At 42.2% G+C, this 21726-nt stretch overlaps 1 protein-coding gene across 1 annotated transcript in view; it reads left to right on the plus strand.

Moving 5' to 3' along the window:
- The window catches only part of bcl11aa (BCL11 transcription factor A a), a 71260-nt gene extending 50121 nt beyond the window's left edge, over positions 1–21139 (plus strand). The window contains exon 3 of the mRNA XM_061744855.1: positions 14122–21139. Coding sequence (XP_061600839.1) covers positions 14122–16364 — 2243 coding nt within the window. The 3' untranslated portion in view covers positions 16365–21139. The remainder of the gene's footprint in view (positions 1–14121) is intronic.
- Positions 21140–21726: the final 587 nt, after the last annotated feature.

The following is a 21726-nucleotide window of genomic DNA, read 5'->3' on the forward strand; positions in this document are numbered from 1 at the left end:
CACTAAAAATGTGCAATATTACAGAATGGATGTTCTTCTTTCTTTCTATTGTTTTATATTAATTTATACAATTTTAAGTTAAGCAGGACAGGTTTCTGTTTAAGAAAGATACTTATTTTACTCAGTTCATTTTGTGAATTGCTGGATAATAATTAGTTCTCCATGTGTTCATGGCATTCACAAATGTGCATCTAATTTAATTCAGGTTTGAGTCAAATAGTTAAAAAATCGTTTCACTCACAAAAAAAGGGGCTAAAAAAATTACCCACGCCAGGAAAGGTGAAGGCAGTCGGGTCAGCCGGCCCTGACGATGAGGTGTCCCTTATTTATTTTTCAGGGAGTTGGCAACCGTACCTGTTACTGTCAGTCCCAACTTTACACAGCCTTTTGTATTTAAACTGGTCCACAGCTACTCTAGAGGCACAGAAGATTAACAGAAAGAGGTTGGGAAGTGGCATACTCTGTGCACTATAACCTTGTTTTAGGCTCTAATGGTGCTCTTCAAAGCCCTTCTCCTTCAGTCATTCACATATGCTCACACATGCACTCCATATACAGTATGATTCCTGAGCATGGGAGTGTGTGCTTCAAAAAAATCGAATCATCTTTCCTGATTTGTCAATTTTGCGAGCTCACCGTACCCACACCTTTGAACTGCAGACAAAAAGATTGATATTTCTCAGTTGAAAGATTCATTCTGAGCTTTAATTCCCATTTTGAATGCTTGTTTACAGTTTCATGTTGTTGTAAAGCCACTTAAACACCGTTTATTGTATGTTCTGACTGAATTCTCAACAACGCCGCCGTGTGACTCCACCGCTTTGGCTCCACTGCTGTCCAGGGTAAAGCAGGTGTAGCAGGTGAATGGATGGACGCTGCGTGTTTTCGCAATTCAGTTATCTTGGTAGGACAGTGCATGTTAACAGATTAACCCGGTGGGCCAGTCGCTAGATTGGACATGGACCCATTCAGACCCTTTGGGTGCTTTCACACCTGTGGCCCGTTTGTTTTGTTCCGATTCAGGGGCTAAATCGATACAGTTGTTTCGTTTTTCATTTGTGGCGTTTGTGTTCACAAGGCAACCGTCCGTAGCGGTTCAAAGCTGTTAACAAATGCCATGCGCAACTGTTTTCTCATTGGACAGAAATGAACGCGGAAGGAGTTTCCTCTTCTGTACCCCGGGAAAATGAACTATAGTTGTGAGTTGAGTCGTGGTTGAGTTGAGTGTGGATTATGTTCTCACTGCAAACGAACCGCTCCAGGTTTGGAATGGAAGCGAGCCGAGACCACCTCTCCTAGGAGATCTGGGCTCGCTTGTTTTGTCCCACATCCGTGTTTGAGGGCCGGTGTCCTGCAGGTTTTAGATGTCTCCTTGCTTCAACACACCTGATTCAAATTAATGGTCGTCACCAGCTTGCCATCAAGGTCTGGACAACTCTGTTGGTGACACAGCTACTTTTATCACGGTGTGCTGAAGCAGGGAGACATCTAAAACCTGCAGGACACCGGCCCTGGAGGACAGACTTTGGACACCCCTGACATATACCAAACGAACGGATCTTTAGGGGCAAACGCTCCCTGTTTCGGAACAACTGCTCCAAACGGGACAGGTGTGAACACACCCTTTATGTCACCTTTTATGCAGCATGTCATTCTCCTGCTTGGACTGAGCAGTGAGAGCTCCAGATGAGACCGGCGAGACTCTACCAATGCTCTAGCTGGAGGGTTTAGTGGCAGACGTGCTGCTTCCAGCTGCGATGTTGTCCTTCGCACAGCGCAGGTCGCAGGTTCTCCCGCTGCTTTGGAACTGCTCAGGGTGATAAGAGTGTGTGGGCCAGTGCCAGTCTGAACAAGGGCTAAAGGTGCACTCACACTCACCTGCCCCCACATTACCCCAGTCTAAATCGTGCTCCAACACGCCTGCAGCTTTGCACATAAGTCATCCTGCTATTATGCCGCTCCGTGGCTGATGTTTGAGCTGTTCTGGTCAGATACAGCCTCCGTCAGGCTTCAGCGCGCCGTCCTGCTTGGCTACGGCACTGAGTTTCTGCCGTACACCTTCCTGTCAGACTGTAACTGCAACAACTTGAGCAAGTATTTATGCCAAGGAATGATCAAAACGAGCTTTGAATATCGACTCCAGTAAAAGCTGTAAATTATAGATTTAATGCAGAAACACACGCTAGCTGGTGGAGATCAGAATATTGCAGCAGATTAGAAGTTGAAAAAAGTTCTAATCTGTCCACATGCTGAGTCACAGCGTTGCACCGTGTGTGCGTGAGTGTGTGTGTGTGTGTGTGTGTGTGTGTGTGTGCGTGCCAGGACCAAGTTTCCTCTCTCTGTTCACATAAATGCTGTAATTTGGATGCTCTGTAATTTCACCATCGCGGTTCAGGGTTAAGTGGAGGCTGTCCCTGCCATCATGGCTGCTGGCCCTCCGAATGGACACACACACACACACACACTCACACACACACACACACTCACTCATAGTTACAGTGTGCTTGGATGCTGCTATAAAGGCCAATCCGTTTAATTACATTTATAAACACAGTTTAAGAGCCCGAGCTGTGTCATTAGAACAGACTTTACAAGAGACGTTGCAGTGTGTGTGTGTGTGTGTGTGTGTGTGTGTGTGTGTGTGTGTGTGTGTGTGTGTGTGTGTGTGTGTGTGTGTGTCTGTCGGTGTGCTTGTGTGCCACAAAGAGAGAGAAAAGGAAACTGTCACATGGCCGCAACGGACGGACACACACACGCACGCACACACACACACACACTGGTGAGACTTGCAAACAGCGCAGTCTGTAACGCAGCAGGTGTCCAAACACACACACGATATTGATATATCACACAAACACACTCACACACACACACAGGGACAGACGGTATTGATATTTTTGATCGCCAGCCTGAAGTGTGTGTGGCCGCTCAGCAGCATCACACTGACACACATTCTCGTGCACGTGCACGCACGTGCGCAGCATGTAATCAGACCGGATCAATAATTCATTGTTGTCTTTGGAAGTGAAAATGCGGTCGACTTCTTTCCTCCTGGAGATGTGTCTTTGAGAAGTTGTTTTAGAGCTTTTTTTTAAGTCGGGCTACGGGTTGTTTTTTTTTAGTTTCTTCTCTTATTGGTGACAGTATTTCTGATGTTCCGTAGATTAAAGATCTTTAAAATCTGACAACTTCATAACTGACTGAACTGCTTTCTTTTGAAGATAAAAAGCTGTTTTTTTTTTCAGTCTCTACAGTCTCAGCGTTTTTGTCTGTTTTTGTAAAGCTTTCACGCCGTCGTACAGAGACTGAACAGTCGGGGTTGTGTTTAAACACATCTCGCACCTCACTTTGTTCCTGGTGGTCCGAATCACTCCATACATTTGTAAACCTTTTCCAGTGCGGTTCAAGTCTTTTTTCTGTAGTGTGCCTCTTATTGGTCAAACATCCCTGCCTTAGGCGTGAAAAGCGCATGAAGGCAGGCAGACGGCTCTGGCGTAGTGACCGCCCTGAACTTCTGAACAGATTATTTGTTGTTTGCGTCATTCCTGTCCACATGTCCACACTCGCTGAATACTTTACCCTCAAACTGAACGACAGCTCCGACTGCAGAGGAACATTTTGAACCTCTTACACAAACGAAACAGTACAGACATTGTGCTAACGTTGATGTCCCGTGTCATGCTTTCTGACTTTCAAAGGCTCCAAGTGGACTTAGACTGTAAGAAACACACTTGTCAGTTTTTAATGTGTCAGTTTAAGAGATGAATGGTTGATTAAGCAATAAATAAAACAACTTTCTCTTCATTCTCTTCATGTAGCCCCATGTTGGGTCGGTCCATCTCAGACATCCAGTAGTTTCACTTGCTGCGTCACTGGCAGTGATGTATCTGATATCTATAAAAGCACAGTGGCCGAGGAGCAGATGGACAGTGGGACCAGTACTCGAGTTGTAAAAAACGATCAGGGGGGGTGGTGGATTTTATCATATGGGGACAGATAATTTGTGCTGATTACAAATAATATAATATATTAAAAAATAATAGCAGTGACCAAAACACCTGCAGAAATACTGCAGGAATGACATAGCAGCAGTTAAATGCAGCCTTCTGTAAGCTTTAAATATCCACTGGGCTTACATCAAATACATCAAAACACAACAATAAAAAACACTTTTCTGAACTTATCAATATGACTCTGTCCTTCACAGGATAAGTAACATGGATCACTGCAAAAACTCAAAATCTTAACAAGAATATGTGTCTTATTTCTAGTTAAAAAAATGTCATTACACTTAAAACAAGACTCATCACTGGAAAAAACAACAATTTTCACCTGTTTCAAGTAGATTTTCACTTGAAATAAGTAGAAAAATCTGCTAGTGGAACAAGATTTTTTTGCTTTTAATAAGAAGATAAATCTTGTCCCACTGGCAGATTTTTCTACGTATTTCAATTAAAAAGTTACTTGAAACAGGTGAAAATTGTCAAATAAGTTATTTTTCTGATGATGACTCTAAATGTTGAAATAGCAGTAAAACCACATTCATTGATGTGTGACATAAGGGATGGAAAGGGGGATGAAAGATTTACAGGGGGGATGATTTTGACTGTTTTTATTTCACACTTTTTTTTATTTCCAATCAAATAAACAAAAACTCCAGTACTGTGTGGGACCAAACACGGTGCTCACAGCGCACACAGAGAAAGAGAAGATTTCAGATCTAACAGACCCAGAGAGGTTTGAGTCGCGATGAAGGTTATGAATGTCGTCCAGTTTAAGGAAACATATTGTGAAGTCATTGATTCAACAAAGATCAGGAAAACATCCTGAAAACAAACGCTCGATGAAAGAAACTGAGCACAAGCATGGACGAGGAAAAATATGCTTAAAACGAAGCAGTGGGATACCAGCACACATTTAAGGATACTAACTTATCAACAGGTGGTTTTTCTTTGCCGAGAAAAAAAAAAAGGATTGTTTGAACAGCTCGCTGGTCCTGGTGCAACTAAAGGTTTTAATAATCTTCAAAGGACTTGGAACGACTCCCAGAATCATGCCAAAGTGTCTGGAGGCAAAAAATTTGTCCATTCCTTACATGTGACGACTTTCAAATCAGACTCGTCTGAAAAAGAGTCAGATCCATTGTGGCTCATCCTCCTTTATCAATCTACCATCAGTCTAGCATTAGTTACTCCTCCTTCTTCTCTTGATTTTACACGTTACAACTGAGAACCACCTTTTCTGAGAATATTCCTGAACATGGCTTAGAGATGCAGTCCAAACAAATCAATATCAACCTTCCTGGTAACCTGTGGGTCATGTCTCCACTGCTGTTTCGAAAAAAAAGAGTTGAAATCAAAGTATGAAAGACCTCTCTGACCTGCATGCAAACACAAATACAACACACTTAATGAAGGCCCGGAGAAGCAGCTCCGTCGGTCAGGGGGGGAAAGTCCTGTGACTGCACGATGAGGAACACATTTCCACTGCTCGGGGGGATGTGGCGAGGTGGTTGTTGTTGCATGTCCATCCCATTATGTCTTTCTATCGGGACAGCCGTGCTTTTCTGAAAACAGCAGTTGTTTGAGGAAGGTGCTTTGATCAATCCAGTAATGGAGGCTGATTTCCCTCCTAATAGAGTCCCCCCTTTTAGAGCATTTTCAGTCATGTTGTCAACCCCGGTGCATCGGTCTCCTCGGTGAGCCGACAGGACACCAGCTGCCTCTGTTTGCATTCCAATTGTTTGCTGTTCAGTCGGTGACAAAGCTCGGGCATCCAGGGAAAATAACTGCATGAGAGGAAGATAATGCCGATACCTTCCAGTCTGGGCCATACGTGGAGTTGAACAGGGGATTTAACCGAGAGCGATGAAATCAAAACCTAGTGACAATCCTGCACAGATGCCAACGACGCTCTTATCTTTGTCGTCATCCTGCTTCCAGCTCCACCAGCCTGTGTTTTTAAGTTTAACCCACATGGTTTTGCAGCGGTTTCTCTGACGAGCCCAGTGGTCTTTGAATTAGAACATGCCGTTTGGATATTGATGAATTAAAAACAAATTAAAAAAGAGCCATTATTAGGGTAACATGACGGCAGTGATACGGCTAAATGCTTTTGGAAAGTATTAGGAATCAGTAAGAAGCAGCAAGCCACAAATGTTGCACTTTAATGGTGCATGATGGGTGGAGGACAGAGGAAGACTTCAGGACAGAGGAGTCAATACTGTCCTGCTGAAGCCTTTCAAAAATCATTTTCTCTGGTACAGTTTGTTCCCAGTGTCACAAAGGAGTTCTTATTAAAGCAGAGTGGTATATCAGTTACAGTACATATGTATAGTGGGAGTCATGAGACGAGTGAGTATCTGTGTGCTGATCAGCAGTTATATGTGTCACTGAAAATGCATGTGGAGGGTGATAAAAGAACTGTGAAGACGAAGATAAACAGACCCAAAACCACGCAAATGCTATAGCTGAACTGCTATTGTTTCCCCACTTTTGCCCATTATTAGTACATGCACGCACCGTTTAACGTGTATTACTATTATTATTACTGATTCTTTCCTCTTTCGGTTTGAAGGACTGATTAATAAACATCAGTTTAACTTCTCATTCATTTGATGTAAATGTTCAGACTTCAGACTTTTTATTGTCATTATACGAGGCATACAACGAAATTAAAGCAGCATGGACTGGTGTTTTCCTTCAGAAAATTGAAGTAAAAAAGTATATAAAATAAGTATAAAATAAAATAGTACAAAATTAAATAGAATAGACTCTGTTGGGTTATACAGGACTGTCTCAGAAAATTAGAATATTGTGATAAAGTTCTTTATTTTCTGTAATGCAATTAAAAACATTCTGGATTCATTACAAATCAACTGAAATATTGCAAGCCTTTTATTATTTTAATATTGCTGATTATGGTTTACAGTTACGATTAAGATTCCAAGAATATTCTAATTTTTTGAGATATGATATTTGAGTTTTTATTAAGCTGTAAGCCATGATCAGCAATATTAAAATAATAAAAGGCTTGCAATATTTCAGTTTATTTGTAATGAATCCAGAATGTATGACATTTTGGTTTTTGTAATTGCATTACAGAAAATCACAATATTCTAATTTTCTGAGACAGTCCTGTATAATAAAGTCATACATAAGAAATTCTCTTAGATGACTGAAAATTGTACTTTATTCATAAAAAAAAGATGGTGAGTTTTATTTCTGCTGTGTCAGTGTGTTAATTTGATGATGATAATAATAATAAGTCTAAAATTCAGCATTTATTTATTTAATGTTAGGCTTTAGCACAGTCCTCTATTATGTATGTTCTTTTTTTCTTTGCTAACAAGCACCTTTTCTTTTCTTTTTTTTCCCTGTAAACTAACTAACGTTCTTGTTACATGCCCACGCACGGCATTAAGGTCCAGCACGGGGTGATCATGGCTGAGCAGCGACGCTCACATGTAAATAAACGCAGCGGATCCTGAAAGCCTGCGGCTCAGATAAAAATCCCAAATTGCGTTAAGGGGCATTGTCCCTCACTCCCAGTCTGCGTACCTAATCCTGTTTTAGCGATGTTCCATTACCTCAATTACTATCATCTCACCCAGAGGTGGGCCCAGCCAAGGACACCTCCAGAGGACTAGTGGGTGGAAAGTGAGGGGGAGAGAGTGTGGAGGGAGGGCTGTAAAGGAGGCATGAAAAGAAGATGGAAAAGAAGAGAAAGTCACCAGGAGGAATAAAAAACGGCGGATATGATTGATGTAAAGCCAGCGCGATAGTTGCAGGACTGTCCTAGCTGGTGTCCCAGACCTTGGCGTCCGTTCTCGTCCCCCAGCTGGTTGGACAGGAATAATGGTAACAATCCAGCTAATTTACAGGACAGGCTGAGGAACAGACAGTCAATGCCGGCTGAAGGTTCCAAGGTTCCAAGTGGGCCGTCTATACGTTTTGGATTTTCAGGAATGTGAGCAGTCACAGACTCCACAGACACAGAAAAACACAGATAAGGCTCGAACAGAGCACGTCTGTAAGCTTCTAGCATTAAAGATCTTTTTAGGGATTGCATTTTCCCTCCGCAGGTATGCGTTTCTGGCCGGCGTCGTGCATGTAGATCGGGGTGACTGATAAACTGTTTAGTGAGTAGTATAAACTCTGCTGCTGCTGTCGAAGTTGTCTTTTATTTGGAACAACACTGGTGAGTTAACAGGCTGCTAAAATACTGAAACCTTAATGTCGCTGAGGATGCGTTCAAAATTTGTGGGGCTTCCAGGGAATTTTGGCAGCAACAAAAAATCTGTTTTGCTAGATTTACGGTGCGCCTCTCCACTGGCTTTATTTCTGCCATTTGGACAGCTATTGGGTCAGAGTGCTACATTTCCTTTCGAGAGGAATGAAAGAGCCAGGAAATCTTTCTGGCTTGAGTTGTGAAACAGAAGCCACCCTGGCTCTCAGCCTTCTTCTCCCATCTAGCACCACGTAAGTGTCCAGGCAATACCCTTGACTTAATAGGACCTAATGCCTGTGCTTGTCACTGTAGAATGGCCGCTACTGAGTGTAACAGTGTGTCCTCTACACCCTCACCTGTTGTTGCTTGGTTTTGACATTTATCCCAGATAAAAATAAAATAAAAATGGATGACGTCATCCATCCCCAACTCCTCTCCTTCTTTTCCTCCAGCTGGGTTAGGGTTAGGGCTAGGGTTAGGGCTAGGGTTAGGGTTAGGGCTAGGGTTAGGGTTAGGGCTAGGGTTAGGGCTAGGGTTAGGGTTAGGGCTAGGGTTAGGGTTAGGGCTAGGGTTAGGGCTAGGGTTAGGGATACGGCTAGGGTTAGGGTTAGGGTTAGGGCTAGGGTTAGGGTTAGGGCTAGGGTTAGGACTAGGGTTAGGACTAGGGTTAGGACTAGGGTTAGGGTTAGGGGAGCCGCCTCATCTCCATCGGTATACCTGCCGTACTCAAACTTTAAAGTTACTGGAGGTATTTGTCACCTCTACCCAAACTTCAACCAGAGAGACTCCTTCTTTCTCATCCCCTTCCTTTCCTTTGACTCTATTCGTCTTCATCCCCCGGTCTCCATTCCGCCTTCTCACTTCATTTTTCTACCTTGGAGTGGTGGAGAGTTTGCCTAATGAAGTGGCTGATGGGAGTATATTACGGGGAGACAGAGTGGAGTGGTCGCCTACTCTAAAATCCATTAACCTTACAGTTTCAATCAGCATACAGACAAGTCTCAGCTACTTGTCATAGATGAACGGATCAGCTCAAGAGTTACACTACTGGGCCGTGTGCTTGATATTCTTAATATGTTGTCCACACCTTCTGCAAGCACAAATGTTCTTTGAGCGTATATAAGTGTTGTCAGCATGAAGCTGCAGTACATGTTAAAACATCCTGTTTCAAGTGATACTACTTTCCCAGGTGACTTTGATGAAGTCAAATCCAGAGCAAAGCACAAAAAACCTAAACTCAGTGCAGATGTAGCCGCAATGACCCCTTCACTCCTTCGGTTCTTCCCTTTTCGTGCATGAATCACTTCATATTTATATATTTAGCACCACAGCGTTAGGCATGTATCTTACTGAGTGTTCCTCCTAAAAAGCTCTCTGGAAGTAGAGGACAGGCTGAAAATTTTTAAAGGGAGATATGAAGAAAAAGGAATATTCATGTGCTTAAGCACGTGTGTTCGGGTGTCTGAACATGGGATGCACGATCCAATATCACGATTGGCTATCGGTCCGATAATGAGGAAAATATATGGATTGGTTGCTGGAAAATTAAACTAGTCCTTAATTCAGTCTGTTCACTTTAAATGTGTTGCTGATGTATGATGAATAGATAGATGTTCAGATTGTCTATCAGTGTTTTAAAATGTATGTGATTCATTTTAGTTTGAATCCGTTTACTTAGAATTTGAACGGTGGTGCACTGTCGTTTCTTTTTTTGTACTAAATGATAACCGTTTATTATATTCATATCTGTGTACTTACAGTTTATCTTAGGAAACTACTGTGTAGATTGGAATTAAATGCAGAAGTCAGGTCCGATGCATTTAGTCTGAGTATAAAAGTTGGGTCGGTGTATTAGTGTAACACGACTATGTCATCTGGTTAGAGGAACCCAAGTTGTCATCCATGAGCGTTCAGATTTGCTGGTTACTATGACATTACAAACTAGTATGACATCAGAGTACACTTTTTTCCTCCAATTTTTACAACTTGCTTAATTTTTTTTTTTTGTACCTTAGAAGAGGGACGTTAAAAGCTTTAACCTCAGTTTTGAAAGAGGCACATCCTACAGTAGAGAGGAGTGGACACAGTAGTGGAGGGTGGAGACGAGTCACGTGTCTGACTCCACCCCCTAAAAACGGCTCTTGTGAACAAAGCTGAACTGAGAGGGAACCGCTGTATTTGACCTCTGGGGTTTTATGACCAAAAACATGTCACATACATTTCATTCCCCCCTCAGGACATATCAGGGTTAAAAGAGAAGTTATGAGATGCCTCCTTTAATGTCACTGGCACGTTCTTAAAAGAAAACTGACCCTCAAACACTTATTTTAAATAATTTATCCACAATTAACGCTTCACTATGTCATAAACGAATCTTGCTTGCTGGCCTAACAGCAGCAAAAAAGATAATTGCAGTAAGATGGAAACCACCACACACGCTTAACATCTCCCTTTGGTATTTGACTTTTCTTGATATTATCTATCTGGAAATATCTATTAATATTTTTTTAGCCTTTTCATAAGCCTTTTTGGCTTCCACCTCTCCTGCACAATGCTTCATTTGACCTTTGTTTTTACTGTTCTGTTTTATGTGCAAAATAAACTGAACTAAACTAAATCTACAGCCTGAATCCATAATGCAAAACAACAAAATATTTTATTTTGGCATATGGCAGCAGATCAAATTAAAGCCAAACTTGAAAGATGTATTTAAAATTGATATACACTACCTTGTTGCAGCTATCCTTGTCCAGTTTTTGATATTATTATGTTTTGTCTTTTTTTTGTATATTGTCCTTTTTTTATTGGGTTAGGGTTAGGGTTTTATTGTTTTCTGTTTTCCTTATTATTAAATATTAATTGTTTTTATCGAATGCTTAGGTCTGAGGGGTGGGTTTGGAAGGGGGTGAAAATATGCGTATAATGTTTGTTTGACATCATTGTGGATGCCACCCTTTATAATAAAAAAATGAAATATAAATAAAAACATTTGATCACAAAAAAAAGAAAACTGGGCAACTTTTGATATTGAAATTTTCAGTTTTCAGTGTTTTAAGCAAGGTGTGGGTGCAAGGTTTGAGTGAATATAATTCAGACAAGCATCTTTGAGTCCGTCCATAGATTATCTGTACCCACTTATTCCATGCAGGCACAGGGAGAATGTGCAAACTGCACATGGGAAGGCCCCTGCCAGGATTCAATCCAGAAATCTCTTGCTGTGAGCAGTGACCAAGCCACTGTGCTTCTCCATCTCAACGTCAATATTAAAAATGAACTATTTAAGATGTGACTGCTCAGTTTAAAGCAAAAAAAAAAGGAAAAAAAGGCAAACCCTGAGCCACAGAGTCATTAGAAGAAAGGGCACGTTGGATAAATTGGTTGTCGTTTCAGGACCGTCCGTTTCTCCTGATTCAGCCAAAGTGGAAAAACAGCAGTGTTGTTGTCAATACCGCCCGTGTCCTGGAACAGAACAGATCAACCCGAGGGAAAAAGATGAATAAACAAATAGAGGCATCCCAGTCGCGATGCTGCAGATGAGAGTCACAGGTTAGATCCTTTGCAGGTGCACACAATTAGTGGTAATTTGTGCCAATTTTAATGATCTCTAATTTAGTCGCCATTCCAAACGCCGGTCTTGCGGTTAAGTGTGTTTGTGTGTAGAAAAAAGGAGAGAGGAAATGAGAGAGAGGGCAATCTTTCACCAGTCACCCAATCTTACACATCCGCATCCAGTTTATGACGAAACTGTGATCCTTCAAACTTCATTTTTCCTCTTTGAGAATAACAAAGTATGTCTTTGCAATTTTTTGGGAAATGTCGGTCACTGAGTACTTCTCTCATAGCATGAAGGACGTTCCGTTTCTTTTATAACATGCATGCACGCACAAAAACACGTCTCTTTGATAGATATTTTGGTTGTTTTGTTCACTCCGACCTCTTTGACTCCCTGTCTGACTGTTGGAGGTAAATTACGGCATCCATGTAAACCATGACATCCTTTTAGTACCACTGTTAATTTGTCATGTTTGTCCTCCCAGTAAATAGCTGGTGATATCGCTCAGTTTTGCGTGTATTTATGCAACCCACCCAAACCTTTTACATATAAATTGGATGTTTTTGCAATTTATTGTTCAGGACACGATATAGCAAAATAGCTTTTAACAAAAAATCATCAGGGATAATTAGCATCAATATTTACAACATGGAACAACATCCATTTGCTCCTAGTTCAGATTATTATCTGTGACATATTTTTAGGAATTTTGCAGTTATTCTATAAATGGTTGGTTGTTTCTCAATAATATGCAGCTGTAAGATCCTTTTATCCATTTTTGGTTAAATGTCTATCTATCTATCTATCTATCTATCTATCTATCTATCTATCTATCTATCTATCTATCTATCTATATATATATATATATATATATATATATATATATATATATATATATAGTTAGAATTACCTTGGATTGTTTGCGGGTAACCTATCCATAATATCACTTAAGTGGACTGAAATTATTGAGTCTTGTTCGAGGCTTAAATAAAATAGCAATTGTTTTTGACGTTCCTACTTGACTGTTGGATTAACAGTTAATCTGTGATGCTGCATATTCCACTCAAAACTGCTCAAAGTCATATTATTTTCCCCCTAAATACAAGTTTGCACTCTATGAACCATCATAGAACTCGGGTTCATTTATCGCTGGAATATTCCTTTAAACAGTCTTTTCCCACTTGCTTCCCCAAGGGCACTGCGGTTTACAGAGACACGGGTTTGTTTGTTATCTAATCTCGTAAATGAGCGGATGGCCGTCCATTCAGTCCTCCGATGATTACACGCGCATTGCGGGTCCCTCCACAGGTCTTCATCGCTCAGGCCATTCATAGGCATTTATTGTTTTAAATGCTTCATCGGGGGAAACGATGAGTGATGACTGATGAGGAAAAAGTATTTTTTATTTTCTAGTTGGAGCCTAAATGTTTTCATACTCCTACTGTTTTACTGTTTGGATGAATGCATGTCTGTATTTTGTGGCTTGAGAGACACTGGTATGATCGTGGGCAGATAATAGGAGAACATGACTTGTTTACAGTGTACATTAATATCTTGCATAACGCTAAATTCTGGATGGGGATCTGCAGTTTGAGACCTTCAAAAACGGAATATCATTTTCTTCTTTGTGTGAGTCCATGAGATTTTCCTGCAGTTCAATCTGTACTTAAAGAAAACATATTTAGTCATTTAAAGGTTGAAAGATTTCTACCCTGTTGCCCCTCCTGTGGGTTTGAGTGTGTGTGTGAATTTGTCAACGAGCCTCTGTTTTGGCAGATCAGTGGGAAGTGCTCGTCCGCTGGGATGGTCCAGCTTCTTTGTTCTCCTGCTGACAATGGAGGACTTAGAGTCAGTCTAAAGGGAAAAATTATGTCCCAGAGCAGTCTGGGAGAAAAAGACATACACGCACACACACGCACACACACACACACACATGCACACACACACATACACACACACACACCACTTCTCACATGCTACTCATATGGGGCATGACCTCAATAAGAGCTGCTGTTGTATCTGCGAAGCCCTCAACACCATGTGCCATCTACTTTTAAGAGCTGTAACAGTTAAGCCAGAGGTTCAAATAAGGATTGCTTCAGCTGAATTGAACAAAGTTGCTCTTCATGTATTTCATTCTGTACACTGCACTGCGTTAATGTGTCTAACTGAGCACTGTTACAGCATTTTAGAAGTCTTAAAAGAAATTCAGACTCTTCTGCTCATAAGACACTATTGCTGGCTGCTTTATACAGCAATTAGAAACAGATGCTTTAAATTCTGTTTGAGATTTCTCCTTTCAAATTTTAAATACATCTTTTTTCTTTCTTTCACAACAGGTAAGGAGGAGCCAACCACCTACACCTGCACTACCTGTAAGCAGGCATATGGCAGCGCCTGGTTCCTGCTGCAGCACGCTCAGAACACCCACGGCTTCCGCATTTACCTGGAAAGTGACCACGGCAGTCCTCTCACACCACGCATGGGTGGGCCCTCCTCCCTTGGCGGCGGCGCTGACTGCCCCTCTCAGCCTCCCCTTCACGGGCTCCATTTGCCTCCAGATGCAAGCCCCTTCAACCTCCTCCGCATCCCTGGCTCAGGCTCAGGTGGAAGAGACAGCATCGGACCAATTGGCGGTATGGGCTCTGTTGGAGCTGTGGGCGGGGGGCATCATCAGCGTTTCCCTCCAACACCTCCCCTCTTCAGTCCCCCTCCAAGGAACCACCTGGATCCCCACCACCTGAGTCCAGAGGAGCTGGCGCTGGCAGCCCACCACCCGAGTGCCTTTGACAGGGTGCTGCGCCTCAATCCTCCTCTGCCTCTGGACCCACCTCCAACAATGGACTTCTCAAGGAGGCTACGCGAACTGGCAGGCAACACCTCAGGGTCCACTCCCCCGCTATCGCCCAGCCGGCCAAGCCCCATGCAGCGCTTACTCCAGCCATTCCAGACGGGAGGAAACGGAGGCACCGGAGGTGCAGGGGGCAGCAAACCTCCATATCTTGCCACTCCACCACCTCTTTCAGGCTCCATGGAGTCACCAGTGGGCTCTCAGACCAATCCTACAACCCCTCTCCCCTCGGCAGGGGCAACACCCTCCTCCACCACCCAGTTGAAATCAAAGTGTTGCGAGTTTTGCGGCAAGGCCTTCAAGTTCCAGAGTAATTTAATAGTGCACCGGCGCAGCCACACGGGAGAGAAGCCGTACAAATGTCACTTGTGTGATCATGCATGTACACAAGCCAGTAAACTGAAACGTCACATGAAAACACACATGCACAAATCCTCACCCAATACAGGCAAGTCAGAAGATGGTCTATCAGCAACCTCATCCCCAGAGCCCGGCACCAGCGAGCACATGGGCAGCGCAAGCAATGCACTTAAGTCAGTGGTGGCCAAGCTGAAAAGTGAGAATAACCGCATGATACGTGAAAATGGGGAGGAGGAAGAGGAAGAGGAAGAAGAGGAGGAAGAGGAAGAGGAGGAAGAAGAGGAGGAGGAAGAAGAGGAGGAAGAAGTAGAGGAGGAGGATGTGCAGAATGGGGAGAGGACCTCCAGGAGAAACAACAACAGTTATCACTTTGGACTGAACCTTGAAGCAGCACGGCAGCATGAAAACAACTCTGGAATTGGAAGTCGACTGGGAGGAGTAGTTGATGAGGGGTCGATGCCTCGCTCACTGCCTGAGGTGATGCAGGGGATGGGTCTGGCTGCTAGCATGCAGCACTTCAGTGAAGCCCTCAATGCACACAAACGAAATGCGATGGCCCAGGAGAACCACCTGCACCACCATCTTAACCGAGACCATCACCACGGTCGTGAGATTTGCGATCGAGACTCTGTGCTGGAAAGAGAACGCGGGGAGGAATGCTCTATTTCAACAGTCAATGGTCGAGGAGCATCTCCTAATGAATCTGCCGCTGTTGGCCTCTCCAAGAAACTGCTTCTGGGTAGCCCCAGTCCACTCAGTCCTTTCTCTAAACGCATAAAGCTGGAAAAAGAATTTGACCTTCCCACCCCTACAATCCCTAACACGGAGAACGTCTACTCCCAGTGGCTGGCTGGCTATGCCGCCTCTCGACAACTCAAGGACCCTTTTCTGAACTTCGGGGATTCGAGACAATCGCCCTTTGCATCTTCATCCGAGCATTCTTCAGAGAACGGCAGCCTGCGTTTCTCAACCCCTCCAGGGGAACTGGACGGTGGGATGTCGGGCCGTAGTGGTACGGGCAGTGGGGGCAGCACACCACACCTTGGGGGGCCTGGACGGCCAAGCTCCAAGGACGGACGTAGGAGTGACACTTGTGAGTATTGTGGGAAGGTGTTCAAAAACTGCAGTAACCTGACAGTGCACCGGCGCAGTCACACTGGAGAGAGACCGTACAAGTGTGAGCTGTGCAATTATGCATGTGCCCAGAGCTCCAAACTTACTCGCCACATGAAGACCCACGGTCAGGTGGGCAAAGACGTGTACAAGTGTGAAATATGTCAGATGCCCTTCAGTGTCTACAGCACCTTGGAGAAACACATGAAAAAATGGCACAGTGACCGTCCTTTGAGTACCGAAATAAAGTCAGAGTAGAAGGCCGAACAATGGGACCTTTCCCCTGCAGCTATGTTCGCATCAGTCCCCTGTTTATTCCCAGCCCCTTGTAGATTTGCCCCTATCCCAACACTCCACTTTCACCAGCCTGGTGAAAGCTTAAGACCATGTGCTCTGCACCAGCACACCCTGTTACCATTATCCATTGAATGCATGATCTGTATCGGGGCAATACTCTTGCATTGACGCAAAACTTCGAGCCTTTCTCTTGTGCAATAATTTACATGTTGTGTACTATTTTATTTTTTGAGTTCTCCTTTTCCATTTTTAAGAATTAGTCAGCATGCATAGTATGTTTTTGCTTACCAAAACATAAAAAAGGAAAAAAAAAAAAGAAAAGAACTTGTCCCTGGTTGGTTAGTTGTTGAGTAAATGTGTTGCTGTTTTTCTCTTGTTTATTTTTTTTTTCTTTTTATTCTTTAAAAAGAGAAAAGACAAGAAAGATACATCCATGCTGCATACATTCTGTGACACATATCATGTACAGCTTTGTTTCGTAACATGGAAAGTGAACAGTCTTTTACTTGACGCTCTTCTTCCAACCCTGGAAATGCACTTATCCCAATCTTTCTAAAAGATTCCATGTTCACACAGGGTTAAAAAAAAAAACAAGAAAAAAAACATGCATTGGCTTGATGATTAAACTGAAAGTGACAACAGCCTTCAAATTTCTTTCAAAAAGACAAAAGTGTGCTAAAAATGTCCTTTGCACTATCATTTGGTGGAATGAGAAAGAGTGCCTTTGATATCTCAAGACTGCATTGGCCATAATCTTATCTGGTATGAGTTTGGAGTCGCACTAGCTTAAGCTAAAAGGTTTAAACTGCCCAGGAAAGGTCCTTGCATCAAGCACCTGACTGCTCAGAGGGACTGTGACAACTCATGATGAAAGATCAGAATAATCATTTAGCTACCTGTTTTTTGTTCAGTAGGCTATCTCTGATATGTGGATTTCAAGCATGGTACAAGCAGTATTGTGTATATCTGAATTATTTGTAATTTTGTTTCTGATAGGGAGGTACTTTTTGAGACAAAGGTAATCTGTAATGTACAATCCTGAACTTGAGGGGCACGGCGCATAGCTCACATGCGTCATGTATCTGCACAAACCTACAACGCTGCTTCAAAGTGTCAGTAAGTGGAACAATGCATATAGTAATATATGAGCTCCAAGTGAAGCCAACTTTATTAGAGAGCATTGAAATAATTACACGCTACACAGACAGAAAGCTACACAGAGCTGGAAGCTACTTAAAGCGGCACAAAGGAACTTTTTGCTAGGAGGAACCTCCATAGGCTTGGACGTTAAGGTTCTGTAACAAACAACACTGTCACGGGATTTGCTCATGTTTGGCCACTCTCCCCTTTCTCTTCCATCACTACCTTCTTGAGTGTGTATTGGTATGATTATAAATTAGACGAAAAATCTTTAGAAAGACTATCGTATGACACCCTGTCACATTTAAAGACAACTAAGTCAGGGTTTTGTAAGCTCACTATTTACTAAGGTTGGACCTGAATGCACAAATATTCCTCTGTTAGGTACATATTTGGATTTCGGTTGGGGATATCCCAATTTTATTTATTAGTTTCAGTGCTCCCTTCACACTGGCAGGCGGCGGTTGGGAACATCACCTATGCTAATGCTTAGTTTTATTTTACATATTCAGCTTTGATTTATACTTTCAACTGAGTGACCAATTGGCAAATAAACTCCTTCCCCATCGCATTTATTCCAAGAAAAGAAGACATTTTTCACTGGCACACAAGCTATTTTCCGTCTTCTCGGTTGGCCTCGCACAAAAACTCGCTCGCTCTTATTCTCTTCTCGACACAGAGAATATGTGACCGAGCAGGCATGTGCACCACATTTGTTTGGGCGCACACATGTTACGTCAGGGCTCCACCGCGTCATACATCGCATACAGCAGAGATTCATTACCTCAATCCCCTAAAATCCTCACCCACCAGCAAAAAAATAAAGCTTTGAATATTTCTTGTAATTTTTTGCTGATGTTCTGGAGCCCCTAAAAAGGTATTCAGACATATTTGATTTAGCTGTGAGATGTGGAAAAAGACTGCCTCTGATTTGCTCCGACTGCCATCTCAAACCTACTGAGATCAAAGGACACAACCTAGCTCAAGCAAGTCGCTTTGTGGTTTTCTACTGACTGTGGAAATTTGTCTATGACCTTGAAATCATTTATAAAATAGTTAAGTGTATGATCAGCAGTATTCCATTGTACCTCCGTGGGTTATATTCATAATTGTTGAGCCAAGCCCTAACCCTGAAGCCATACCCAGCTCCCACAAGAGATGACCAGGACAGTAGTCCAAAGTTACTTCAGCTGGTTTTTATTGACAGTAAAGGACTGAAGACCCCGAGAGCCAGTCAACACATCCTAAAAAAAATAGATAAAATATTGATATTTGACATGCAAAAAGCTCCTTTGTGCTGTTTTTGATATCATGTGGATCAATGTGTTTCATGTTACATTTCTAGTATCAAAAAAAGAGGCATCAGCAATGGCTCAAAGAAAAAGAATAACTGCAAAAAATATATTTGTTCTTTAGGGCTTTTGGAAAAACAAAATCCAGTATCAATCCGTATGCATAGGCTGATGCAGGGCACTTTTTTCAGTTTTTAACCCAAAAGGAGAGTTTTTCTACTACAAACACCATCCATGCCGTCCATATTCAAGTTCTAGCCATTCTACCTGGTATAAGTACCACCATTTTCCTTGCGTTGTCCCACACCTATTAAAAGTCGGTACATGGGTTGAGTCAAAACAGCTGGGTTGTCATTCATAGGACATGAAGTGCACTGTTTCAGTTTTCCCAGTTTACAAGTTTTACGCTGAAGGGGAAAACCTCATTCTAACGCCGGCAGAACACGGGGGTCCCACCGTCACGAGCAGTTAAAGATGACAAACAGAGTCAGTTGCCAGCAACTCTGGCCTCATGGCCCTTCACCTCTGTGGCTTTGCCATTTCACCTTTGACCATTTGTCAGTTTGTTACCCTTGGAAACTCCAGCACTTAGCCTGGGGAGGGAAATTCACTCACGCCAGCAAAGGTCTTTAACTTAAAAGCTTAGCGAGTTACTGATATAACCACTTCTCCAACATGATCCCAAACTGAAGCCGAGCTGCGTTTTATCATCGCTGATAAAATACTGCAAAATAATTTAGGGACACCGGGCGCTCAAATCATGTTGCTCAAACAGAATCAGTCCATGTGGAAAAAAAAAACAAAAAAACTTAAATTATCGGTATGAAAATAAACATTTTTGCAGATGACACTTGGGTATCTTTTAGAGGGAAGCTGTATTTAAGTTTTGTCGTCGTCCTCTTTTCCTAAGCATCTTGGTGGTGTTCAAGACTCCGTTCACGCTATATATGAAATGACACAAAAAATGAAAAAGTAAAAACTCTGTGATGTTTGTTCATTTGATTTGATTTGATTTGATTTTTTTTTTCTTGCCTTGACTCTTCACAGCTCTTCAGGTTGAAATACAATTTGCATCGGGGAAAGGATTAAGATTATATATGAATATATAATAAAGAACTTAAAAATATAGGAAAATGCACACTCATGTCAATTCCTATGCTTAAACACATTTATGGTCTACTTTTTCTGTATTTCTAGAATTGTATTTGAATTCAATGTTCACTTAGAGTAGGCACTATAGTATTTATATTGAGGCTCGTATTTTTAACTGTTGCTTGTCTATAAGGTATTTACCATACCTTCTTTTTGGTAGTGGAAAAAAAATCCCAAGCTGCCACAGTATATTTTTTTAATTTGGCAGGATAATATAGTGCGAATTATTTGTATGTTTAAAGAAATAAAATGGAAAAAAAAATCCCATAAGAAAAAAAAAAAAAAAAAAAAACGCAGCTAAAGTATGTGGCATTGGGAGGCGTGGCGGGCCATCAGATGGCCGCTGCTCTGTTTCCTGTCCACAGAGGTGGTTGTACATATCCCCCCCCCCAACAAACCCCCCCAGCCCCAACAACCCCCCGCTGCCATTCTCGTATGCAGTAACGAAAGCTGACGTCGGCCTGTTCGGTTCTGTTGTGTGCTTCTGTCTCCCTCTCACCTCTCCCACCTGACGACATTCCAACATCAAGAAGAGAGGAAAAACGACAAAAGAAAAAAAAAACAACTTCATATGCAGTACATGGATTTAAAAAAAAGTGTTAAATACATTTTAAAAGAAATTAAATGTTTTGCAGTTTTCTTTTTCATTGCCAAATACGAAATGGTGCTTTATATTTAGATTGGGTAAATATACTTTCATATGCAAAGCATATTTAAAAATGACCAGGGGGATGAGAAGCCTGCTTGAGTTGAGACTTTTTTGTAAATGGCAATGCGGAATATTTTGTTATTAGCCTTTTCTATTCCTGTTCTGAGAGCTGTTTGTTGTAACTTGAACTTGAACTTTATCTTTTACAATGGGAGTTACTATTTATTATTACCTAAAATGCTCTGTTCAAAACAGAGACATGGAATGGAGTCCTTTTGGTTTCTTGTTTATTTTTACTTTTTTTGTTTTGATTCTAATATTATTTTATTTTATTTTTTTCTTTTTGTAAAGGTGGCCGATGGTCATTGGACAAACCAAGCTCTTTGATTTCCGTTGTACTTGTTTGGGGTCTCTGTTCAGTTGTATTGGGAATACCACTGTCTGTGTTTTCTGGCAGATGTCTGCATAATCCTGTTCACACACCCATTTTGTCCCTTTATTGAAAAACAATTAATAAAAAATAAAAATGAAAATAAACTAGCACCTGTGTCTTAAATCCAGCATCTTTAGTTTTTCTAAGGCTGTGAGAAAGTGTTGATGTGATTATCTCCCAAACTTCCTACCGACAAGTTCAAAAAATTTTTTTTTTAAATGTGCACCTCTCAGAAAATATTTACAATTGGACATGGTTTGCAGCTCTAAACGCACAGTTCAGGCTCCTCCTCCTTCCTTTAGTGTGTGTTATAAGTACTAGTGACCTGTCCGGGTGCTTTCTTTACGTGCGTTCTTTGATGAGGCCTCAGAATGTTCCCTGAACCCAGTGAACTCCACCTATAACCTCACCCTCGCCTTTGGCCTTGTACTAGATGTACTTTGTGACTTCCTGTGTGTGTGTGTGTCTGTGTGTGTGTGTGTGTGTGTGTGTGTGTGTGTGTGTGGGTGGGGGGTGGGTGGTGGGGGGGTGCGGCTGTCACAGTTTTGCCCGGGGGGGATTGGAGAACTCCTGACACCCATGTGTCTGCATGCAACATCCTATCTGCTGGTCAACACAGACCAGCTGTTTTTAGTGTAAATGTGTATGTGTGTGTGT

This window comes from Cololabis saira, chromosome 17 (assembly GCF_033807715.1).
Source record: "Cololabis saira isolate AMF1-May2022 chromosome 17, fColSai1.1, whole genome shotgun sequence".
NCBI lineage: Eukaryota > Metazoa > Chordata > Actinopteri > Beloniformes > Belonidae > Cololabis > Cololabis saira.